General features: G+C 48.6%; 1 protein-coding gene across 7 annotated transcripts in view; it reads right to left on the bottom strand.

Moving 5' to 3' along the window:
• Positions 1-2,301: 2,301 nt before the first annotated feature.
• Positions 2,302-18,966, bottom strand: part of SGSM2 (small G protein signaling modulator 2) — a 35,444-nt gene continuing 18,779 nt past the window's right edge. For 2 of the 7 annotated variants that reach the window (XM_058037839.1, XM_058037845.1), the window contains 20 exons: positions 18,871-18,938; positions 18,249-18,394; positions 17,775-17,909; positions 17,217-17,341; positions 16,854-16,921; positions 16,329-16,492; positions 15,699-15,828; positions 14,205-14,339; positions 11,586-11,736; positions 10,969-11,033; positions 10,463-10,608; positions 9,969-10,097; positions 7,292-7,474; positions 6,609-6,968; positions 5,830-5,954; positions 5,329-5,411; positions 4,748-4,857; positions 4,246-4,342; positions 3,289-3,456; positions 2,302-2,984 (listed from right to left, as the gene is read on the bottom strand). In XM_058037839.1, the coding sequence (XP_057893822.1) occupies positions 2,896-2,984; positions 3,289-3,456; positions 4,246-4,342; positions 4,748-4,857; positions 5,329-5,411; positions 5,830-5,954; positions 6,609-6,968; positions 7,292-7,474; positions 9,969-10,097; positions 10,463-10,608; positions 10,969-11,033; positions 11,586-11,736; positions 14,205-14,339; positions 15,699-15,828; positions 16,329-16,492; positions 16,854-16,921; positions 17,217-17,341; positions 17,775-17,909; positions 18,249-18,394; positions 18,871-18,938 (2,677 nt within the window). In that variant the 3' untranslated portion in view covers positions 2,302-2,895. The remainder of the gene's footprint in view (positions 2,985-3,288; positions 3,457-4,245; positions 4,343-4,747; positions 4,858-5,328; positions 5,412-5,829; positions 5,955-6,608; positions 6,969-7,291; positions 7,475-9,968; positions 10,098-10,462; positions 10,609-10,968; positions 11,034-11,585; positions 11,737-14,204; positions 14,340-15,698; positions 15,829-16,328; positions 16,493-16,853; positions 16,922-17,216; positions 17,342-17,774; positions 17,910-18,248; positions 18,395-18,870; positions 18,939-18,966) is intronic. The other 5 variants (XM_058037842.1, XM_058037841.1, XM_058037840.1 and 2 more) reach the window with 5 other exon arrangements.

Raw genomic sequence — 18,966 nt, 5'->3', positions numbered from 1 at the left:
CTTCATGCTCCAGAATTTAGGTATCCAACATGAATGATATCCATGTAATAAGCACTTGCCTGAAATAAATATAAAACTGAAATAAACATGCACTGAAATCGGAAACAGGTTTCTGCATTTGCTTCCCTGTGCTTTGCATGCAGATCCCTCACTTTGTTTGTGACTTCCCAGTTGAAGAGCAAAGCCTTCCCTCCCTCGGGATCCGCGGGGCTGGAGCTCACCCAGAGCAGGCACGGAGCTGCCCGAGGATCCAGCAGTGCTCTGCAGGGGAAAGCAAAGCCTTTGCAGCTTCAGCAGTCTGTGGCGCCGTGTCCTGTGCCCTGTGTTGGGCCCTTCTCCTGCTGAGGAGCCCATGCCAGCCCTGCTGCAGGGCAGAGGGGCCCCAGCAGCCCCAGCAAGGCCCAGCAGAGCAGCCTCATGCCCGGGACCCTCCTGCTGGAGCCTCCTGGGCAGCCCCACAGGGTCTCTGTCCCTCCTGTGCCCTGGGCTGGGGCCGGCAGGGATGGGCTGAGCAGTGGCCGCACCTGCCCCACCTGGAACTCTCTCTCTCCTGCAGGTGCTGAAGCTGCAGCCCCAGGGCCTCCCCCTCCCTTGTCTCCAGCACTGGATGTGACAGACGCGGATCCTGCACCGGGCAAGTCAAACCCCAGGGTGGTCTTGGGGCAGGGGTGGGGCTGGGGGGAGCACCGGGGTCTGAAGAACTGCATTAAAAATTACTGAGGCTGTGCAAAGGACATGGTGGAGACGTGTGGGAAGGACAGAGGGACAAGAGCCAGTTGTGGTGCTCATGTGCCCTGCCCACCCCAGTCTCACCTTGTAGACAGGTGAACACAGAGGACACCAGGACACTGGAAGTTTATTTAGGCCAACATGTCCTTGGAGGCACTTCATAAAGGCCTGATCCTTGTTGATAGGGATAAATACCTGATTAGCAGCTGGAACAAGCAGCGTCTGAAGGAGAGCTGCACCCACCCCAGCACACAGAGGCCTTTGTTGGGCCTTTCTATGGCGGAATGGGGAAATTATCTGTGACTCCCCAGGGACTCATCTCCAGGCAGACCTATTTAGCCTGAAAACCTGGAACACTGCTGCAAAAACTGCCAGTAGCAGTCAGGTGAGACTGAGGAGGGACCATCCCTGCTGCAGAGGACAGAGCCAGAGGAGCTTAAGGGGTTTGAACAAGGGCTGGGAGTGATGGAGGAGGATCTCTCCTGGAAGTCCAGCAGCTCAGCTGGATTCAATGCAGCTGCAGCAAATCAGGCCTAAAATTTCAGGATGAAACTCTTACTTTTTAACACTTGTGATAAGCTTATTTCTGTTCCTGGGCTGGGCTGGCTCAGGCTCAGCCAGTGGCTACATGAAAACCGCCCTTAAAGTAATTTAAGCGACCTCAGGAGTCTACTTAATGGTGACCTATTTATTGCCTTGAGCACTACAGCCCGTGCAGCTCATCAGAGAAACATTAATTACATCTTGCCCTATCCTCCCAGACAGCCTCATCCCTGTTCTGTGGCTGGAATCACCTCGGGGGGAGAGAAATTGCTCCCAAAGAGCTCCATGGGATGCCTTGATGATAAGTATTTATTCATAAGTTACATTTAAACATAAATAATTGAGCAATAAAGAGAATAGTCTGCTCTCAACAAAAATAAATAATACACAACATTGATAAAATCCAATCAGACAGAATGTTCTAACAAATACAGCAAAGTTCACAGATTGGGTTTGTGTGAAACAGCTGTACAGAACATTCCCAACATACCAAAGGAAAATAGTGCAGTATTATCTGTACATCCATCACTCCCTGGGCTCTGGGAGTTGGAGGTTTTTCTCACTCTCCTCATTCTTTTAAAAAATACTTTTCCAGTTTTCAAGTGGACAGACACACAGGGCTGGGCAGGGGCTGGGGCACACAGAGGGCTCCACACCCTGCAGGGGCTGCAGCAGCAACCCGGAGCCCCCAGGAATTCCAGCTCCTTCACCTGTCAGGGGCTGGCGGGAGCAGAGCCTGGTCTGTGTCTGCAGGAGCCCTGACAGCTCTGCAGGGCAGGGAGGAGGAGGAGGAGTGTGCACGGAGGGACCTGGGCAGGCTGGGCACTGCCATCTGCTCTCCATGGCACGGGAATCCAGGGGCCTGTCTGGGGGCTGGACCCGCTCACCTGAGCAGCACAGGGCAGGGCCTGGCAGCTGGGAGCGGCCACAGGGCCAGTTTGCAAAGCAGAACAAAGGCAGGTCTGTGTGGGCCATCAAGAATGAGCAGCGAGAGCCAGTCAGCCAAGGCCAGACTGGTGTTTTAGCTCATGAGCTCGTCACTGCTCCCATCAACTGTGGCATTCAGGTTAAGGCCATTCTCCCAGCCAGAAACCTTATCGGCTTTAATCACTGCTAAATACAAACCCAAATGTTTTAGCAACAGGAGCTCAGACACATTCTCTTCCATGTTCAAGGCAAGGACAGTGAGGCCAGGACCGTGCTCCTTCAAGGACCCCATCCAGTGCTTGCAACAGTGGGCCCAGCCTTGCCTCCATAGCAGCTTCTGGCAGAGCACACAAGGTGCATCCAGGCTTTACAGGTGCAGTAAGTCAAAACAGAAATGTTGCAGTTTGTCAAATCCCCCCTTTCAACATCGCAAAGATGTAGGCAGATGTCTTCTAGAGAGGGAAATAGAGAATGCAAAAAGATTTTGTCTAGAAATACAAAGTCAGTGTTACAAGGACTATCAAACACCAACCTCATCTGGTGAAGGGAAAGTTTGGGTTTTAAAAGTCTGTTACTATGTCCTCACTATTTATTACGTTACATGGAAGATGCAATTAAAACACCATTTGGAGTTACAGTGCAAGGAATGCTCCATCCAGTGGCTCACACGCGGCCCCAGGCACAGCCTGTCCGTGGTCACTTGTTCTCAATCAGTGTCTGCACTTTGTAGACAAGGTCTCTGGCTATCCTCAGGATCTCTGCAGCATCGTGGTGCTCGGCCATTTCTAAGAGACACAGACAAACATCTTAACTCCCAGCACCACCTTCCTGCCCTGGCACTGATATGCATGTAGCATTAGCAATAATTAATTACTGTAACAAGCAGCAATCCCGGAACATTCCAGAGGGTTGGTTTTAGAGGAGAATTAAAGACAGAAGAAGTGGATTAATCCCTTGTGCTGCAGGACCTGGCATTGAGACTCAGAGCTTAAAATGATCGTGGGTTTGTCACAACAAGAACTGCACCAGACAGTCTCGGGAAGGGAGAAGGAGCAAAGTCTCATTACTATTTATCAAAACGGCTCTTACCATTAAAAAACTTGATAATATCAGTGAAGTCCATGTTGTTATCACGGATAATCTCTCGATAAACTTCCACAAGTGCTAAGGCAATGAAAAGGACAAAATGTTCTGAAGAGATGTGCTTTGCTGCCCAAATAACTTCCCACACTGTAAATACATCCTCGTACAACAATTCTGAATGGGAATAAACATTACAAGAGCATCTGATTATTCAACTGACCATGTCCCTCCTCTCTCACCAATGTCTACAGGCCTCACTCAGACATGAACAGCCCCTGGAGACTCCTCCTTTCCCTCTCCCCCTCTCTCCTTCAGCCAGCTCCTGTCCCTTGTGCGCGTAGGGCACAGAGCTGGCCTAAAGAACAATTACACAATTAGCGTGGAGGGTGGTGCAGAGCCCAGCCCAGGAAGGAACCCGAACCACGGGGACCATGTGGGAGCAGCACAGGAGGCCTGGCTGCTCTGCAGGGCTCCGTGACAGGCTGCAGGTGTGCCCAGGTGTGCCTGGCTTTGCAGTGGGCCTGTCAGCCCCAACACTCTGTGGAGTGTGCTTGTGCAAGGATCCTGGGACCAGGGCTGCTCCCACACCAGACAAGGCCCCTCACCCCAAGCACAGCAGCTCCTGAGCTATTGCTGAGCTGCTCCTTGTCACCACAAGGATGAGACAGGAGGTATCAAAGCTCACAGACAAGTGGAATCACCTTTTTGAGCAAACAGGCATTTGAACTGGGCAGGAACTTGGCTTCAATCACATCATCAGGAATTTGCAACTCCCCTTTCTAAGCCTGGACTTGTTCCAGTTTGTTCTAGTGCTGTTTCATCTCAGAGCTGCATTACCTTTCCTGGCTACAAACTCTCCAGTGATCCCAGCTGCCCCTCACCATCCTGACAGACACTCACACCAGAACACAGAGCTGCTACAGTTCCACACAACCCTAAACGACAGGCACAGAACATTATTACCTCTTTTAAAGTCAAGCAGGAACCAGCGATAGCAGAAGTAAAAATGAGTGTAATCTCCATTCTGGTGCATCAATTCAAAAAGTTCTGAGTCCAGAATCTAGAATGGAAAACATCAGCTGTCAGGATGTGGTCTGAAAGCAGCCAAGGTCAGAGGTGCTCCTCATCCCATGGCCAGAGCAGCTGCTGAGCACAGGAACAGCCTTTTGCTGTGTGTGCCAGTGCTGGGACTGAGGAGGCACAGCTCATCTTCGCCATGACTTTAAAGGGCCAAGGAACAAGGTGAAGATCCTGCTGATTTCCAACAAGTGGCAAATGTCCATCTCCACCTCCACCCCTGCTCTCAGGCTGTAACTCCACAAATGCACTCACAACTCCTCCTCCCCAGCTGAGGTCACACCTGAGCCCCACTCCTTGGAGCTCCTGCCCTTCACTGTGGCATCAGGTGAGTGCTGAGCCTCTGGCACAGCCTTGTTTCCTTCAGATGCCCTCAGACCAGACTCACCTGGATGAGGGACCGCATGTTGGCAAAGTGTGTGTCCATAGCACCTCCGTTGGGGAAGTTCTGGCTCATCCTCTTCATCAAGTGGCTGAAGCAGCTGTAGGCCAGCTGATCTGCAGGGACAAGGCAGACACTCAGTGCTGGCAATTGTGGCACTTCTTGAACCAAAACAATAGAACTGCAGGGCTTGGGCAAAACAGGGTCTTCCCCTTTGCTGTTCTCTGAATCCCAGGATTTAGATGAAAGAGAGGTTGGTTCCTGACTCTGGACCATTTTTACTAGTTATGTTTCAAACATTCCAGCCTGCAGTTGACTTTTCAGCATCAGCAACTCCCAGAACACAGTAATTTTACTAACTTTGGTAAAATTTAATCTGGAAGTCAGTGAGTGACAGGGCAGCCCCGAGACAGTAATGTTGGCCATTTCAACAGCCATGGGTGGAGAAAACACAAATCAGGAGTTGTAGGTTTGATTTTGCTGGTGACCCAGCCCTGGTTAATGCAGACAACTCCTTCTGAAACAGCATTTCTAAGGAAAGGCCTCACTAAGGATACCAGCATGTCCCAAAGGAAAACCCTTCCTACCATTGTCAAGAATAACCATCAAAGGAGCCAGGAGGTCACACATGCCTTGGACATAACCAACTTCTAGGTGCTCCCAGACATAGCTGTGGAAAGAAGAAATCCTTGTATTGAAGGCTGATTCCATATGTGAGATCAAATCCTAAGCAGCTGCTGCAGCTGTGAGTCTCAGAACCTTCTGACTCTTCCTAGAGTATTCACAGCCCTTTACTCTTTGCTGCCTGGATAAAGCAGCCCTCTGAGCATGGAGGTATCATCTTGATCAGGAGAAACACAGACCTCAGAGTACATTCAGACAACAGTTCTCTAAAGTAGGGTCTGTCACTTGAGAAATCTTCTCAAACCTGCATTCCAAACTTGGACCCATGCTCTAACCTGACATCCTTCTGGCAAGTCGTTTTAAAGTCATTAGTGAGAATTCTTATTGACTGTTATTTGCATATTATTACAGTTTATAGATTAGCTTATGGATTGTGACAGAAGTTGTGTTTACAAGCTCATTACCTGCACATGACATTTCGGAGCTTCTCCAGGTTCTCAGCAGTAAAATACCAATAATTCCGGTCACATCTCTGGACATCTTTATCAATTCTGTGCAAATTTAAGGCAACAGTGTCCAATAACTCTATCTAGAACAGAGAAGTTTTAGTTAGATCTGCCAAGTTTACAGTATTCCCAGGACTCTGTGCAAATTTGCTCTGAGAATCACCAAACCAGAAACAGTACAATTATACTCTGAGCAGATGAGGACATCGAAATACTCAATTACTGTCAAAAATGCCAGGTAAAACACATTTGTTTTCACTGGGAAATGTGCCAAACCTGTCTTATTTCCAAACGGCTATTTCCAGCTAAATAACTTCAGCAGAGAGAAGCAAAAACTATGCTGCTGGGTGACAGCAAGAGTAACAGAGGTGGTGGCATCTTGAATCTAGATTTAGGCTGTGGTTCAGTTTGACTAGATGGAGGTTTTAGCTTGATTTAAATAACATTAGAATCTTACAAGCAGTACATTGTCCACACCCCCAGGCACTGGAAAGTTCTAACTGCTACAGATGTACCACACTGATTGTCTTGTCCTCCTACTTAAAAAAACACCCAAATATTTCCACTCTAGCTCAAAATCCAGATGAAAAGATTTGGATGGAAAAATCCTCAGTTCTCATCCCACCCGGTGTAGTTTAGTTTGGGACTCTCTCTCAGTAAATCCTATCTGAAAAGTACCAGTGTTTGCTCAAGAGCAATGCCGTGCAGAGAGACGAAGGTGCTTCACTGTGACCTACTGTGTAGGATGCGGCGCAGACCGAGGCCACGTCCACCAGGCAGTCCTGGGAGCCGAGCTGGGAGCCCGGCTGCTCCTCTGGGACAGAGTCCTGCGGCTGCAGCAGCCCCGGCCGGGCGCCGTGCCCCGTGCGTGTGCCCTCGGCGCTGCCCTCCTCCTCGGGCCCGTCCTCGAAGGAGCCGCCCTGGCCGTCGTCGATGCTGGACAGGGCGCCCGAGGCCACCGAGTAGTTGCGGGACGAGGGCAGCCCCGAGTCGGGCGAGTCGAACTCGGCGGCCGCGGGCGGCGCCGTCAGCGGGGGCTCCTCCTGCCCCCTGGGCTCCTGCTCCACTGGGTCCGTTTCATCCACAGAAATGAACACCTGCAAAACCAGACACGCACCTCAACGGCAGCCGTCGTTTGCTCCGTGCTGGCTCCGACTAAAGGAGCTACAAGGAGGAGATCTGCAGAGCTGCTCCTCTGCTGAGAGGGGATCTGCCCTCCTAGGGGGACCTTAGAGCCCCTTAGGCACGTCCTCCTTAGCAACAGCTCTAGACTATCCAAAATTCAGACCTGCTCCTCACTCTAACGTGGGCACACCACAGCTCCAGTCTCTGCCCAGGATTCAGGAGCTGTTCTGACCTCCACCTCTGCCAACGCTGAGCACTGCCCACCCCAGAGGGTGAGTGGGCAGGCAGTACCTACATCGTTGCTGATGGTGGAGTCCCTGTGGATGAGCCGCTGGACGTGGCTGTCAATGCTGCTGCCCGATGAGAACTTGGCCAGCGTGGCTGAGTGCGACTCCTTCTCCCGCTGCTTCACTATGACCTCGCAGGCCTTCCACTCAGCCATCACCTTCTGGTACCTCAGAGCAATGTCTGCGTCCACCTGCAGACAGACACACGTCCTGAGACACTCCCCCCTTTGCCAGAAGGCACTGACACCGGGAGGAAACAGGAGGGACAGCTCTAAGGCAGCTGCAGGGTCTCAGCCTGAAAGCCCAAAGGGTGCTGAGGCCCTCTTGCTGCAGCAGCACATCCCTGTGACTGGAGAGGAGTACTCAGGTGTTGGGCATTAATAACACTGTAGGCACCAGAAAGGGTCTATATAAGCAGGTGTATACACTATCAACAGCACTGAGCTACTGTGACAGTGACCCAGGACAAAACAGAAGATGTCATGTGAAACCTCACACAGAAGTCAGATGCAGTCTATGGAGAAAGCACTGCCTCCACCTGCATCATCCCTAATTCTATCACATCTCCTTCCAGCTCCTCTGGTCCACCTCTAACGTAGCCCTTGTGAAGAATTCCAGGTCACAGGTTCATAGACACCAGCCCGTACAGAGTCAGACCCCAGGAGAAACTCTGGATTCCAGCTCCCACAGCCCCGTCCTGTGGCTGCACTTGCATGGCCAAATCCATCCACACTGGGCACCACAGGAATAAACCAGGTCTTTGTCATTGCTGGCTTTCTCTTTTGAAAGACTGCCACAGAAACCCCCTTGAGCTGTTAAGGGACATGTAGCAATTTTACTGCTCTGTCACTTGTCAGGAGCTGAAGAGAAAGCAGAATTGTGAGCTGGCTGAGCTGCTACCCGAGCGTTGCTGCTGAGAGCTGCAGGCTCTTTGTCACTTGAGGTAGCTGTCGAGTCATAAATCATAAAATACAGCAGTTGGTGGAGGGCTGGAGGACAGCCACATCTGGGAGTGCAAAAATACCATCAGAAGACAAAGATGATAAATCACCTGCAATGACTTCAGTTTAGGACACAATGAGTTTCCTGTACGTGCAGGTGTTGTGACTTTTCATGTCTCTCATTTAACAGACTCCTACATTCAGTGTAAACTAGGTCTCCAACAACCCATTCCTTTGAGGAGACAGCTATCTCTCGTGTTTACTACTGGTGTTGAGTAGCTCCTTACAATTCCAAGTAAGTTTGAAGTACCCCTGGGTTAGTAGGGTACAAACTCAGGGAGAAAAATCTTCTGTAGGAGCCTGTGTTCTGCAGATCAGATATTTTCTGTCTTGTAACATCTCTGTATGAAATTACTTTAATTCCTATCATACAGACTCCAGTATTTATCTCTTCTTGCCAAATCTCTTATGTTCTAGCTGTACAAATGCACGTGCCTATGGAGATGGGGCTAGCATCCATAAGAGATGGCTTCACATCTCCCACTCAAAACTAAGCATCTGGGTCCTCTTGCTCATTTCCAGACATACCTTTTATTTCTACACATGGATCATAAATCTGATAGTTCATATACTTGTGGAGATCAGAGACAGCAAAATGCAGTCTATGCAAGAAACCTCCAATATCCTTGCCTTTCTTGAAAATCTGAGATTAAAAAAAGAATGGAGCAGTGCTCAGTAGAACATTCCTGATGTACACACTACAGCCACAAAATCTATAATAAACATCTACTAAGATGACTGGATTCAGGGAGGACAGTCTGGACTGTGACCCGGTTTGAACAGTGAAGGGCTCTGTTTCTCCATCTCTGAACTGATGGAGAACTGATTATTGTGAGTAAAACAACTCAAATTGCCAGAGCAATGTTGGTTTAGTTTAGGTTTAGCCCCCTTCATAAGACACAGATTTGTCCATGGCAAGGCTCGAGGTCAGGCTGTCCTTCTGCTCTGCAGGTGCTCACAGGGATATAAATTACCCCTTGGCATGTAAAGTAATTGGGAGTTAGCAAATGCCAAATGTTTTGATATATAAACCCCTCCTTATCAATTTAATCCAGAACAGAATCAGCTACTGCATGAGTGCTACCTCCCTGGTAATAACACTAACTGAAAAGCAGATTAATGTGTTAATTATATTCCAGGCCAAGCCTCATTACTGTTCCATCCAGTTCAGCCAATCTTTGGGTGATGTCACAAAAGCAATGTTTTACCACCACACAGTAACTCCAGAGGGTCCATCTGGGCTGTTCCCAGCTCCAGAAAAGGCCCATGCATGCAGATGCAGCACCATGGAGAAAAGGTAGTTATTTCAAGGAGCAGTCTGAAGTATAATTCAGCTAACACACCATATAAAACAGGGGTGAGTAAAATTCCCATCCAAATGTCAATGTCTCCCCATTGTATAAGTGACAAATTTGTGCACACAGGGTGTGCTCAGGGCACGTGCATGCCACAGACAGAGCTGAATGCAAGTTCCCTGACTTCAAGAAAGAGAGAACTCTCATTTAGTGGCATTCAGACATTAAAACACAGTATGAAAACCCCTCTGCTAGCATGTGCTACTAATGTTTTCAGTAGTGTTTTTCCCTTGGGAATATCACACACTAATAAAGACCAACAGTTGCTATTCAGAAAACAAAACCTACTCTGCAAATGGAACTCAGATTGCACAGAAGCTATGGCTTACCTGGTCCATCTCCTTCTTGGCCATGCCAAATTTGTAGTGACCTAACAAGAATGGCCACACTTCCTTCCGAATCTCATGCTGGACCCCACCATAATAGACTCTTCTTAGTAATTCCAGTTCCTTGTAGTTCTACAGTGGCCAGGAGAAAGAGGTGTTGAAGGCAATACATAGTATTTAACCCAGGTACACTCAGATACACTTCACACTGAGTACAGAGACAGTGAAATACATGCAGGACACTAAATAAATGCTGCAGCTTGAGCCTTTAGGACCTTAGCTGAAATCCAGCCTAATACAGGCTGTCATGCCTTCCATAAAAATAATCTAAATTTGAATAGATTAGTTGCTTTGATAATAATTTATATCTTTGGCATCATCAGAGAAGCAAAGAGACTGTAAGAACTGACTCTCTCACGAGTTGAGAAGTGACCCTGGGGTCGAACACCTCCAGTATTTCGTGGGGCCCGTGCATGCCCACTGGGGATGTCACTGACCTTCCTGTCCTTCTGGTACTTGCTCCAGAGCTCCTTGGTGAGGCCGGCGGCGGCGCAGGCGGGGCGGTCGGGGGGCACGATGCTGTGGTTCACCAGCGCCGAGAGGTGCGTGCGCACCGTGGACAGGTGCCGGCAGTGCGCCAGCCCTGGGGACACGAGGGACAGCTCAGCCAGGGGCCAGGGACACCCAGGGACTGCCCTGAGCTCCTCTGCACCCGCCACAGTGAGCGGGTACAGTGGAGCCAGAGGCTGAACGGATTGACACACACCAGCAACATCCACGCCGTGCGTTACGCTGCCGTGTGCAACCGTGTTCTGTCCTCACTGGGCATCGTTCCTCACACTGCCAGCAGCAAAACCCACAAATACTGAAACCCTGCCACTGCAGCTACATCCACCCTACTGCCCTGAATTTAGGGTCACACTGCTTTCTAAGCCAAACATCCCGTGTTGTTTAGATAAACATATGGATACCACATGGGCCAGATATAAGAAGCTGCACTTACATCCATAGAAGGCTCTGGAAATGATCTGCCTCTTCATGCTTTCACACAACATCTTTAGGGGAGTTCTGTGGAGAGGCACCAACAGGATAAGAGCGGGTGGTGAAGACAGAGAGCATAAAGAATTCCATGCTGATCCCTGTGTCCTACACAGAGCAATTTTTTCTCTGCACCAAGATTTATTTAGTTAAAGGACACAGTAATAACAAACTCCACTTATTAAAGCATATCCCCCCACAACGTTTTGGCCCCAGGGAGATTTCCCCCTGGCACACATAGCCACAATTGCTGCAGGTGCACTGTAGAGGTCTGTGTCAAATGGAACTGTTGCCCTTCATTCAGTTGTGAATGACTTGTTAAAGATAACATTCCCAGAGCTGAAGTATTTTACACTAAACAGAAGAACTAGATGAAATTTTTCTATCAAAATGTGACTTGAGCACAGTTTAATAGGTTAGTCCTAATAAACTAAATTTCTTGCTGCCTAACGTCATCTTTTTATATTAGAAACTACTTGAAAATTGTTACCCTTGTCTTGAGTGCTGCAACCACCCAAGCGTTCCTGCTTTTACCCGTGGCGTGCACACAGTGCCCAGGTAAGCTCTGCACAGCCTGCTCACCTGTCGTGGATGCAGGTGAAGCAGCTGGGAATGTCGTAGGGAGAGCTGCCCATGGAACAGGAGATACAGGAGGAGCCCTGGCTGCAGTGCTCCAGCTGCCACGACAGCAGGTTTGCCCCAAAGCCTTGCATCTCTATCATCTCACTGGTGTCTGTGGAAAAACCAGACAAGACACAAGGACATCAGCCTCTTCCATTCTCTCCCTCTCCTCCTTCTGTGCATCCTGATGGTTCATGCTTCACTCCTCAACAGGCTCTGAGCCTCGGTTCCAGAAACAGGAGAGCAGCATCCTCAGAATCACTGCTCTGCACCTGCAGCATGCTGTGCAGGGTCCCTTCGCCATTTGCCCCTCTCTTGCCCATGCACATCCCAGTTCACATTTCAAGAGAATAGAGAAAAGGGTGCTGCAGTAACAACTAAACTGGTTCTTGTGTAATATTATGGAACTGTTATTTATGGCCAGAAGAGATAGTCTAGCCCAACCTTCTATTTAATTCAGGTCTCAGAATTTCATTTTACAGTTCCTGGAATCAGCCATAAAACTGCTGGTCCAGCCAGAGTGAAAGCTGGGGCATGAAAGAAATTAAGGCAGACTGAGTCAGTTACTTTCAGAAGATGCTTCTTTCCCCTCAGAACCAGGTTCTAAAACACAGCACAGAAGGACAGTTCCAGTCCTGCCAATATCCACACTATATTTATAAAAGGATACTCTCTACAGGAGTATGTGATCCAACTGTACAATGCAGCTTCCTGAGTTATCCCTGCTCTACCAAATCTATTTGCTTTTTTAACCAGCTTCAGAAAGGCAACTCAGAAAATCAGCAGCTCCCTTCAGAGAGCTTGGCTTCAGCTCTTCAGCCTTCCCAGCTGGCATTTGAACTCGTGGGGTTTTTGGTTTATAATAAATAACTGGCCTTTCAGCTCACCCATGATTAAAATTAAGGCAAATACAATAATGTATGTCATAAAGTATGCCACTAAATTAACATTTACAAGCAAAATCCAGTCCCCTGGGCCGTGCTTTTAAGACAGATATTTGTTGAGTGGTGGGGAGGGGCAATTCCAAATCATCTCATGCATTTTAAATCAAGGTAGCACAAAGCATTTTAGGAGTGCCTATTAGAAAGTGGGCAGAGGTGAGGGAGGAGTGGAGTCAACCCATTTGTTAACAGAAAAAGCACAGGCTCATGCGGAAGCAGTCATGTGTGTTTTATTTCACAAAACAAAGTGTGATGCAAAAATGCTCTTCACCTTAATTCTTCAGGAAGGAGCTGAACGACCCAGTCTTTATTACAGCTTCTTATTGGGTTCAAATAAAAACCACTGGATAAACATTTTTAGATCATTAGTTTTTGCCTCTCCTCTGTAGACAGGAAAATTGGGTTTTTAAATTCTAATTTTTTATTCTGTTTATTAGAGAAACAAGGAAAGAACCCCACAGAACCTAAAGATTCAGATGAAAGGTACCTGAATTAGTGAAGAATTAGAGTGAACAGCATCTTTTATTTAATTGTAGTGGTGTTATCTGTAAATTCAGCTACATGCAAAAGTCGAGCATGTTGCAAAATGTCAAAGCAGATGGCTGGCAAACCTGCTACAACAGTGTTGTCATTATGGGATGGGGCTGCTGGAGAGACAGCAGCCCAGACAGGCACATCCCTCACTCTACCATCCCCTTCAAGATTAAATAGCCAAAAGCAGACACCTGACAGCCATTCTAGCGGGATAACTTACATGTTCTATCAACTGACTAAAAACTAAGTTGTGTTCCTTATGGTTAATGTGTATGTGGCAGTTAAATGTCTTCCTTCCCATTTTTGCCCATATCCAGGCACAATCAGTTGGGACACACTGAAACTTCCTAAAACAGAGTCTTTTTTCAAGGGCAACACTATTTTTGGAACTTCTTTCCATCCATGCCTTCCAAGAACTCTTTATTAACTTGGGCTGGGCTTTATCAATTTCCAGGGGCTGCTCCCTTGGGATAAGTGTGTGGGCAGCCTACAAGAATTGAGGCTCTCCTTGAACACCTGTTCATACCCTGTCTAACCCAGAACTTTAGCACTGTTTGGCATCCAGTAGTTTAGCACAGAGCTAAACTACCGGATGCCAAATGCACACACATCTTGAGAATACCAACTTAAATAATAGGAAGAAACAGATGACAAATTTGTGGAGGGGTGGTGGAGCTCACAGCTGGTCCTCTGAAGCCCACCCAGCCTTTGGTGGAAGTGGAATGCATGCACTGAGCCCTGACAGGCACTGCATCTCCACACAGCCTTCTCTGCACACTCTGCTCCCTCACTGTGAGATCACAAGCTGTCACACTCCCTCCTCCTTCCCTGAGAACCTGCTCTGGTGTCCAGCCTGTATGGAGGTGGGGCAGGAAGCCCCCTGGCAGAGGAGGTTTGCTGCTCAGCAGCACACACATCCAGGGGCAGGGAAGATGGGAAGATGCTGTTCCCAGTCCCCACAGGCTGTGAGCCCACTCCCAGCCTCTCTGCACATCTCGTGGTGTGAGTGCAATGTCCTTCCCTGCAATAATGCCAACACTGTTGTATGCATCAGTGGAAGGAGCTGCAAGAGAGCTCTGGGACACAGGGGGAGGAGGATAAAAACCTTTCATCCTATTAGGAGCTGTGAGGTTCCGAGAGCAGATCATTGATAGCATTGCGTGTAGCTTATCTTCCTCCTCCTCATCATCGTCAACAGAGGTAGAGCGGCTGGCAGCTAAGTGGTGGTAGTTAATAGTTACTGCTCAAAGAAAATAGTGAAAGAGGAGCATAAGAAGAAAGAACTCAGTGCTGTGGGAAAGCTCAAAAGGACATGGTCAGCAAAGACAATGGACCTGAATCCTGCCCTCTGCTCGAGGGCACAGCTCTTGTAAATGGCTGTGAAAACTGAGTTTCTTACAGAAACAAAGCATGCTCCACCAAACCAGGCCAGCCTTTGAGTGTGCACAGGCTGTGAGAGCACACGTGGCACACCATGGCAAGGGACAAGGATCCCAGTGCCAGCCTGCAGCAGCTGAGTATGCTTTTGAGCAAAGCTCCACAGGAATTCTAGGCTCCAGCTAGCTTCTGTCCTTCCCTGTGCCCTAGTAGTGCTGTGGCCCCTTCTCTGAAGCCTGTGCCAGATGCACGTGGAGAGCAAAGGTCAGTCCCAGCTGTGTGTGGCTCTGCAGACAGGCAGAGCCCCTGCTGGCCCAGCACCTGCAGCCCCTGCCCCACGAGCCCCGGGCCCTGCAGCCCTCCCTCCAGCAGGCACAGGCACCAGGTGCTCTGCTGGTGTGTGCCACACTCACCTGTGCCAGCCCAGGAGCCCTGACAAAGCCCAGCACTGAGGCCCAGGCCCAGGAGGCTGCAGAGGAGACTTTCTCAGCTTTCTCAGCTGCACTAAGTCCCAGTGTGAGCAGTAACTCCAAATCCCCTGTAAACTTTAGGGTCTGATCTGCCCAGGAAGTTCTTGCTTCTTTGCCAGGGGAATAAAACTGAATGTGCTGCTTGAGAACTAGCTCAAATGCCTTCTTGCATGTAAGGAATTTGTATTCACTGATGACATGAGGTGGTTTGGTGCTTGGGAATTCATTGAGTTTCCTTGGAAGAGCCTTTATCCATTGTTAAGTTTGTGCTTCCAAGCCAGGAAAACTTAGCCCAGGGAGTTCTTGGGGTACTTTTAAGGGTTTATGGTTGAGGGTTTTTTTCCTAATAACAACATTATGAGCAAGCATTGTGGGCAGTAAAAATATCCTCACTTCAGGAGCAAAACTGCTCTTGGCTAGTCAAGCAATCTTTTTTGTTTCAGTCTCAGTTTGCAAGCCCAGGGGAGTATTTTGAAAACTTGCTCTGTAAAACACAGAGTAAATACAAGATTCCCCTCCTCAACTCCATTTCCACTAAGATAGCAATTCTCACTGAATTAAGGGAACCTAAGTTGTACCTGTTGATCACAATTAAGTCTCAGTTAAATTTATCAGAGGTTTGGTTTTTTTACCCCCTTACAAAAATGTGGCTTGTCACCTGCAGGATATTACTTCAAGATTTTCTCAGATGCCTGATTTGGTTTTTCATTTGGTTTTTTTTCCAAACAAAGCAGAACTGTTTCGAAACTTACTGTTATCATGCTTGTGTCCAGGATAAATAATTCTGAAGACATAATCTGTGGATGTGTCCTCAGCTGGCATCTCCTCCAGGTCCACTGATTTGTTGCTGTTCCGCTTTCGAAGCTTTGGAAACACCTTGCCCTAGAGAAAAGAATAATTCCATACATTCAGCTGTGAGTGACTAACAGAGTGCAACAAACTAAGTACTACAGTCCTTTGGCATCTTAAATCTCCAAACTTTCAATGTTGGGAGGAGGTGAGGGAGAAAACAGTGGAGTCATATACAGGTGGTGGTTTAGGGGTACTTAATACTACTTTTCTGTGTGCTGTAAACCAGCCTTTTCTTGTAATCTATGGGAGCTGGGCACCCCAAGCCTCTGGCAGCAGCTCTGTCCAGTCCATCTGAATCTCACTTCTATTGTGTGGGTTTGTATCTTGATGCAACAGCAGATTCCAGCTCATTGCTCAATGGGGTAATGAAGGTGTGAACAATTTTTACAGACCACGTGTATAAGAAGCAGACTGGACTAAATGGCGTTGTGTCCTGCTTTACCACAAAGCAGCTTGAAGTCAGTGCCTGGCCCTGAGGAGCAGAGACACCAACAGCAGCCTGACCCAAGAGCCCAGCAGAAGCACAGTACCTTGCCCTGCTGGGACCAGAGCGGGGGCTCCAGCTGGCCCCGGGGCAGCAGCCCGTTCTCCAGGCAGGACAGGAAGGCCAGCAGGTGCCCTCCCTGCGGGAAGTGCAGCGGGGGCCTCTGGGTCCCGTCCTGGCTCACCAGCACCAACGTCCATCTGCTTTCTGCTGCAAGGAGGACAAGGGGAGTCCACACTGTTACATCACAGCCTCAGTTTGCTGCTCTTACCTTCTAAGCAAATTTTATTTGGGATCATCTCTAAGTAGATAAATAAACCTTTGTGAGGCACAGTGTGATCTAAGGCTGATATCAGCCCTTTAGTCCTAAAGAAACTCAGGATACATGCAAACTATGAAAGCCTCATACAGTTGTCATCCTCTATGAGCTGGGACTGGAGATTTTAACGCTCATTCCCACATGGCCAGAACTAGTCAGAGATGTTCCTGACACTGAGGGAGGAAAAGCAATCATTCAAGTGGCTCTCCTGTTTATGTATTTTTAAGGAATATGCTTAAGGGTTATGCTTACGTTGCTGGTGGCAGTGGATGCAGACGATCTGGCTCAGTGGCACAATCAATGCGTAGTCCCAGTAAACACTAAAAAGGAAGGAAAATGCAGGAAACATTGTTTTTTCCATATTCAGGAATGCTTGCAGTTCCAAGCACCTGATAGAAAGAGCTCTGCTAAGTTAATAACTGCTTATTAAATTTGGTCAGTGAAAGTAAATTATTGGTCAAGTAAAGGGCAAAGGAAAGCTAGTTTCTCCACACTGGATATTCTGGTACTAGGTTTGTACAACCTCTGCTGCCCTCTTCCCCTCCCCTTCCTCTTTCCTGGTGTCCCCCAGCAGGTTACACAGTTCTTCCCATCTTTCCTGAATGCAATGAGTACCTTTTCTCCAGTTCTGAATCTCCAAGGGTTCCATTCATCAGCTGGTTTGGAGTCCATTTCAATGTCAAACTATCTGCTGATTGATGAAGAGAGAGATATCCAGGAATTGCCTCCAAGTCATCTTTCTGTTCACAGAAGCAACAAACAGACAACCCAGGTGACTCAAGTGCACAAAATATCTGCATGAAATATATGCTCCAGTCTTTCTATGCCCTGCAAGTTCCATAGCTGCAGTATCTGGGAAGTGTGGAGGGAAACCCTAACAGCAGAAGTACTGCTATACAATATTGCTATAGCAAGAGGGGAAAAACCACGGCACAGTCAGCTGGTTTATGAAATACAGTCCAGTATGTTTGCTCCTGCCTACAGCCCAGTGCTTGCTGACAGTGGCCAGGCAGTGAAAGCATTTGTGAGGTGTCAAAAGTACCCCAGCCCAGGAGAGGCGAGCAGAAGGCAGCTCTGTGCTAACAGAACACAACGAGCCCTTGCCAGGTCGGAGCTCTACCCCAGCTCCAGCCCTCCTGCCCCGGTGCCTGCCCCAAGTGCTGCTGCACTCACCGGCTGCACCAGGACGTTGTTCTTGCCATAGAGAAGGTGGGTCCTGGAGTTCTGGTGCAGGGACTCCACGTACTCCCGTGCCGAGGCAGCAAAGCGATCTTCCGACGTGCTGCCGCTGGAGTGGCGCTTGCGGATCTGCACACACAGCGGGCGGGTCAGCCGGGGCACGGGCAGCAGGGCAACTCCTGTGCAGCCAGGGCTTGGCACAGAAACTCAGCCCTGACCATGGCACCTCACAGTTTCTTGTGAACTACCTGGTCAGACCACAACTGTCAAATGCCACAGAACATAGTGCTGGGTCCCAGACTTTTCTACGTACAGATAAAGAGGGCACTGTGGCCCAAATGGAGTTCTAATCTGTGATAAAGCTCCGTTACAGAAGAAAGGCTGTTCCAGGTCCAGGTCCCTCCCTCAGGGGGCTGTTGTATTCCCAGCCCGTGCCCAGCCAGGGACTGGCACAGAGTTAATACCTACTCCCAGGGCCGGGCGCTTGGAGGGCGAGTCCTGGCGGCCGTGCGCGCCGTGGATGCGGTGCCGCTGCACCAGCTCGTCGGCCGACGGGTCGGTCCAGTAGTGGTCAGCTGTCTTCAGCTTGGTGTACTCCAGAGCACACGGTCCAACTAGGAAAAGAGACCAAAGGAGGAACCCTCTGAGCTGTTCAGAGACACACTCACTGCTGTCCTGCTGGCTGAGCACCGAAGGTGAGATTTCCTTCTCAAGCCAAGTGAATAACAATGGTCACTGATCCCAGGGGATCAGCCCATAATGCAGACAATATAATAATGTATCACTCCTATTATCCAGGGCTGTGTAACAGTATTCCTGTAGGAAACAGTGCCCTGCCACAGCAGCATTAGCAGTTACAAACTGCCAGCATTTAGTAAAAATCCATTCCCATTCTGCTTTCAAACTCCACCAGATGATCAATCTCTTCTGGTCTTGTAAGGAAGAAACATTGTCACTGTTGCTCTGTTAAATAAATAGTTAACTACATACAAGATACAAAATTCACCTGTTGTAACACTGTTATAATGCAAAATGCTTTAAGAAACAATTTACTTTCTTCAGCATAAAAAGTAACTTTGCAAGAACTCACCTAGCAGAGAAGCCAGTATTGGGCCACAAACAGGATCTGCCAGTAAAGCTTCCTTTTCATAGTATTTACTGCAAATAAAAGATCAGAACAGTAGTT

Source organism: Melospiza georgiana, chromosome 19, assembly GCF_028018845.1.
Source record: "Melospiza georgiana isolate bMelGeo1 chromosome 19, bMelGeo1.pri, whole genome shotgun sequence".
NCBI classification, from domain to species: domain Eukaryota; kingdom Metazoa; phylum Chordata; class Aves; order Passeriformes; family Passerellidae; genus Melospiza; species Melospiza georgiana.
This window is presented reverse-complemented; position numbering and strand designations above follow the sequence as displayed.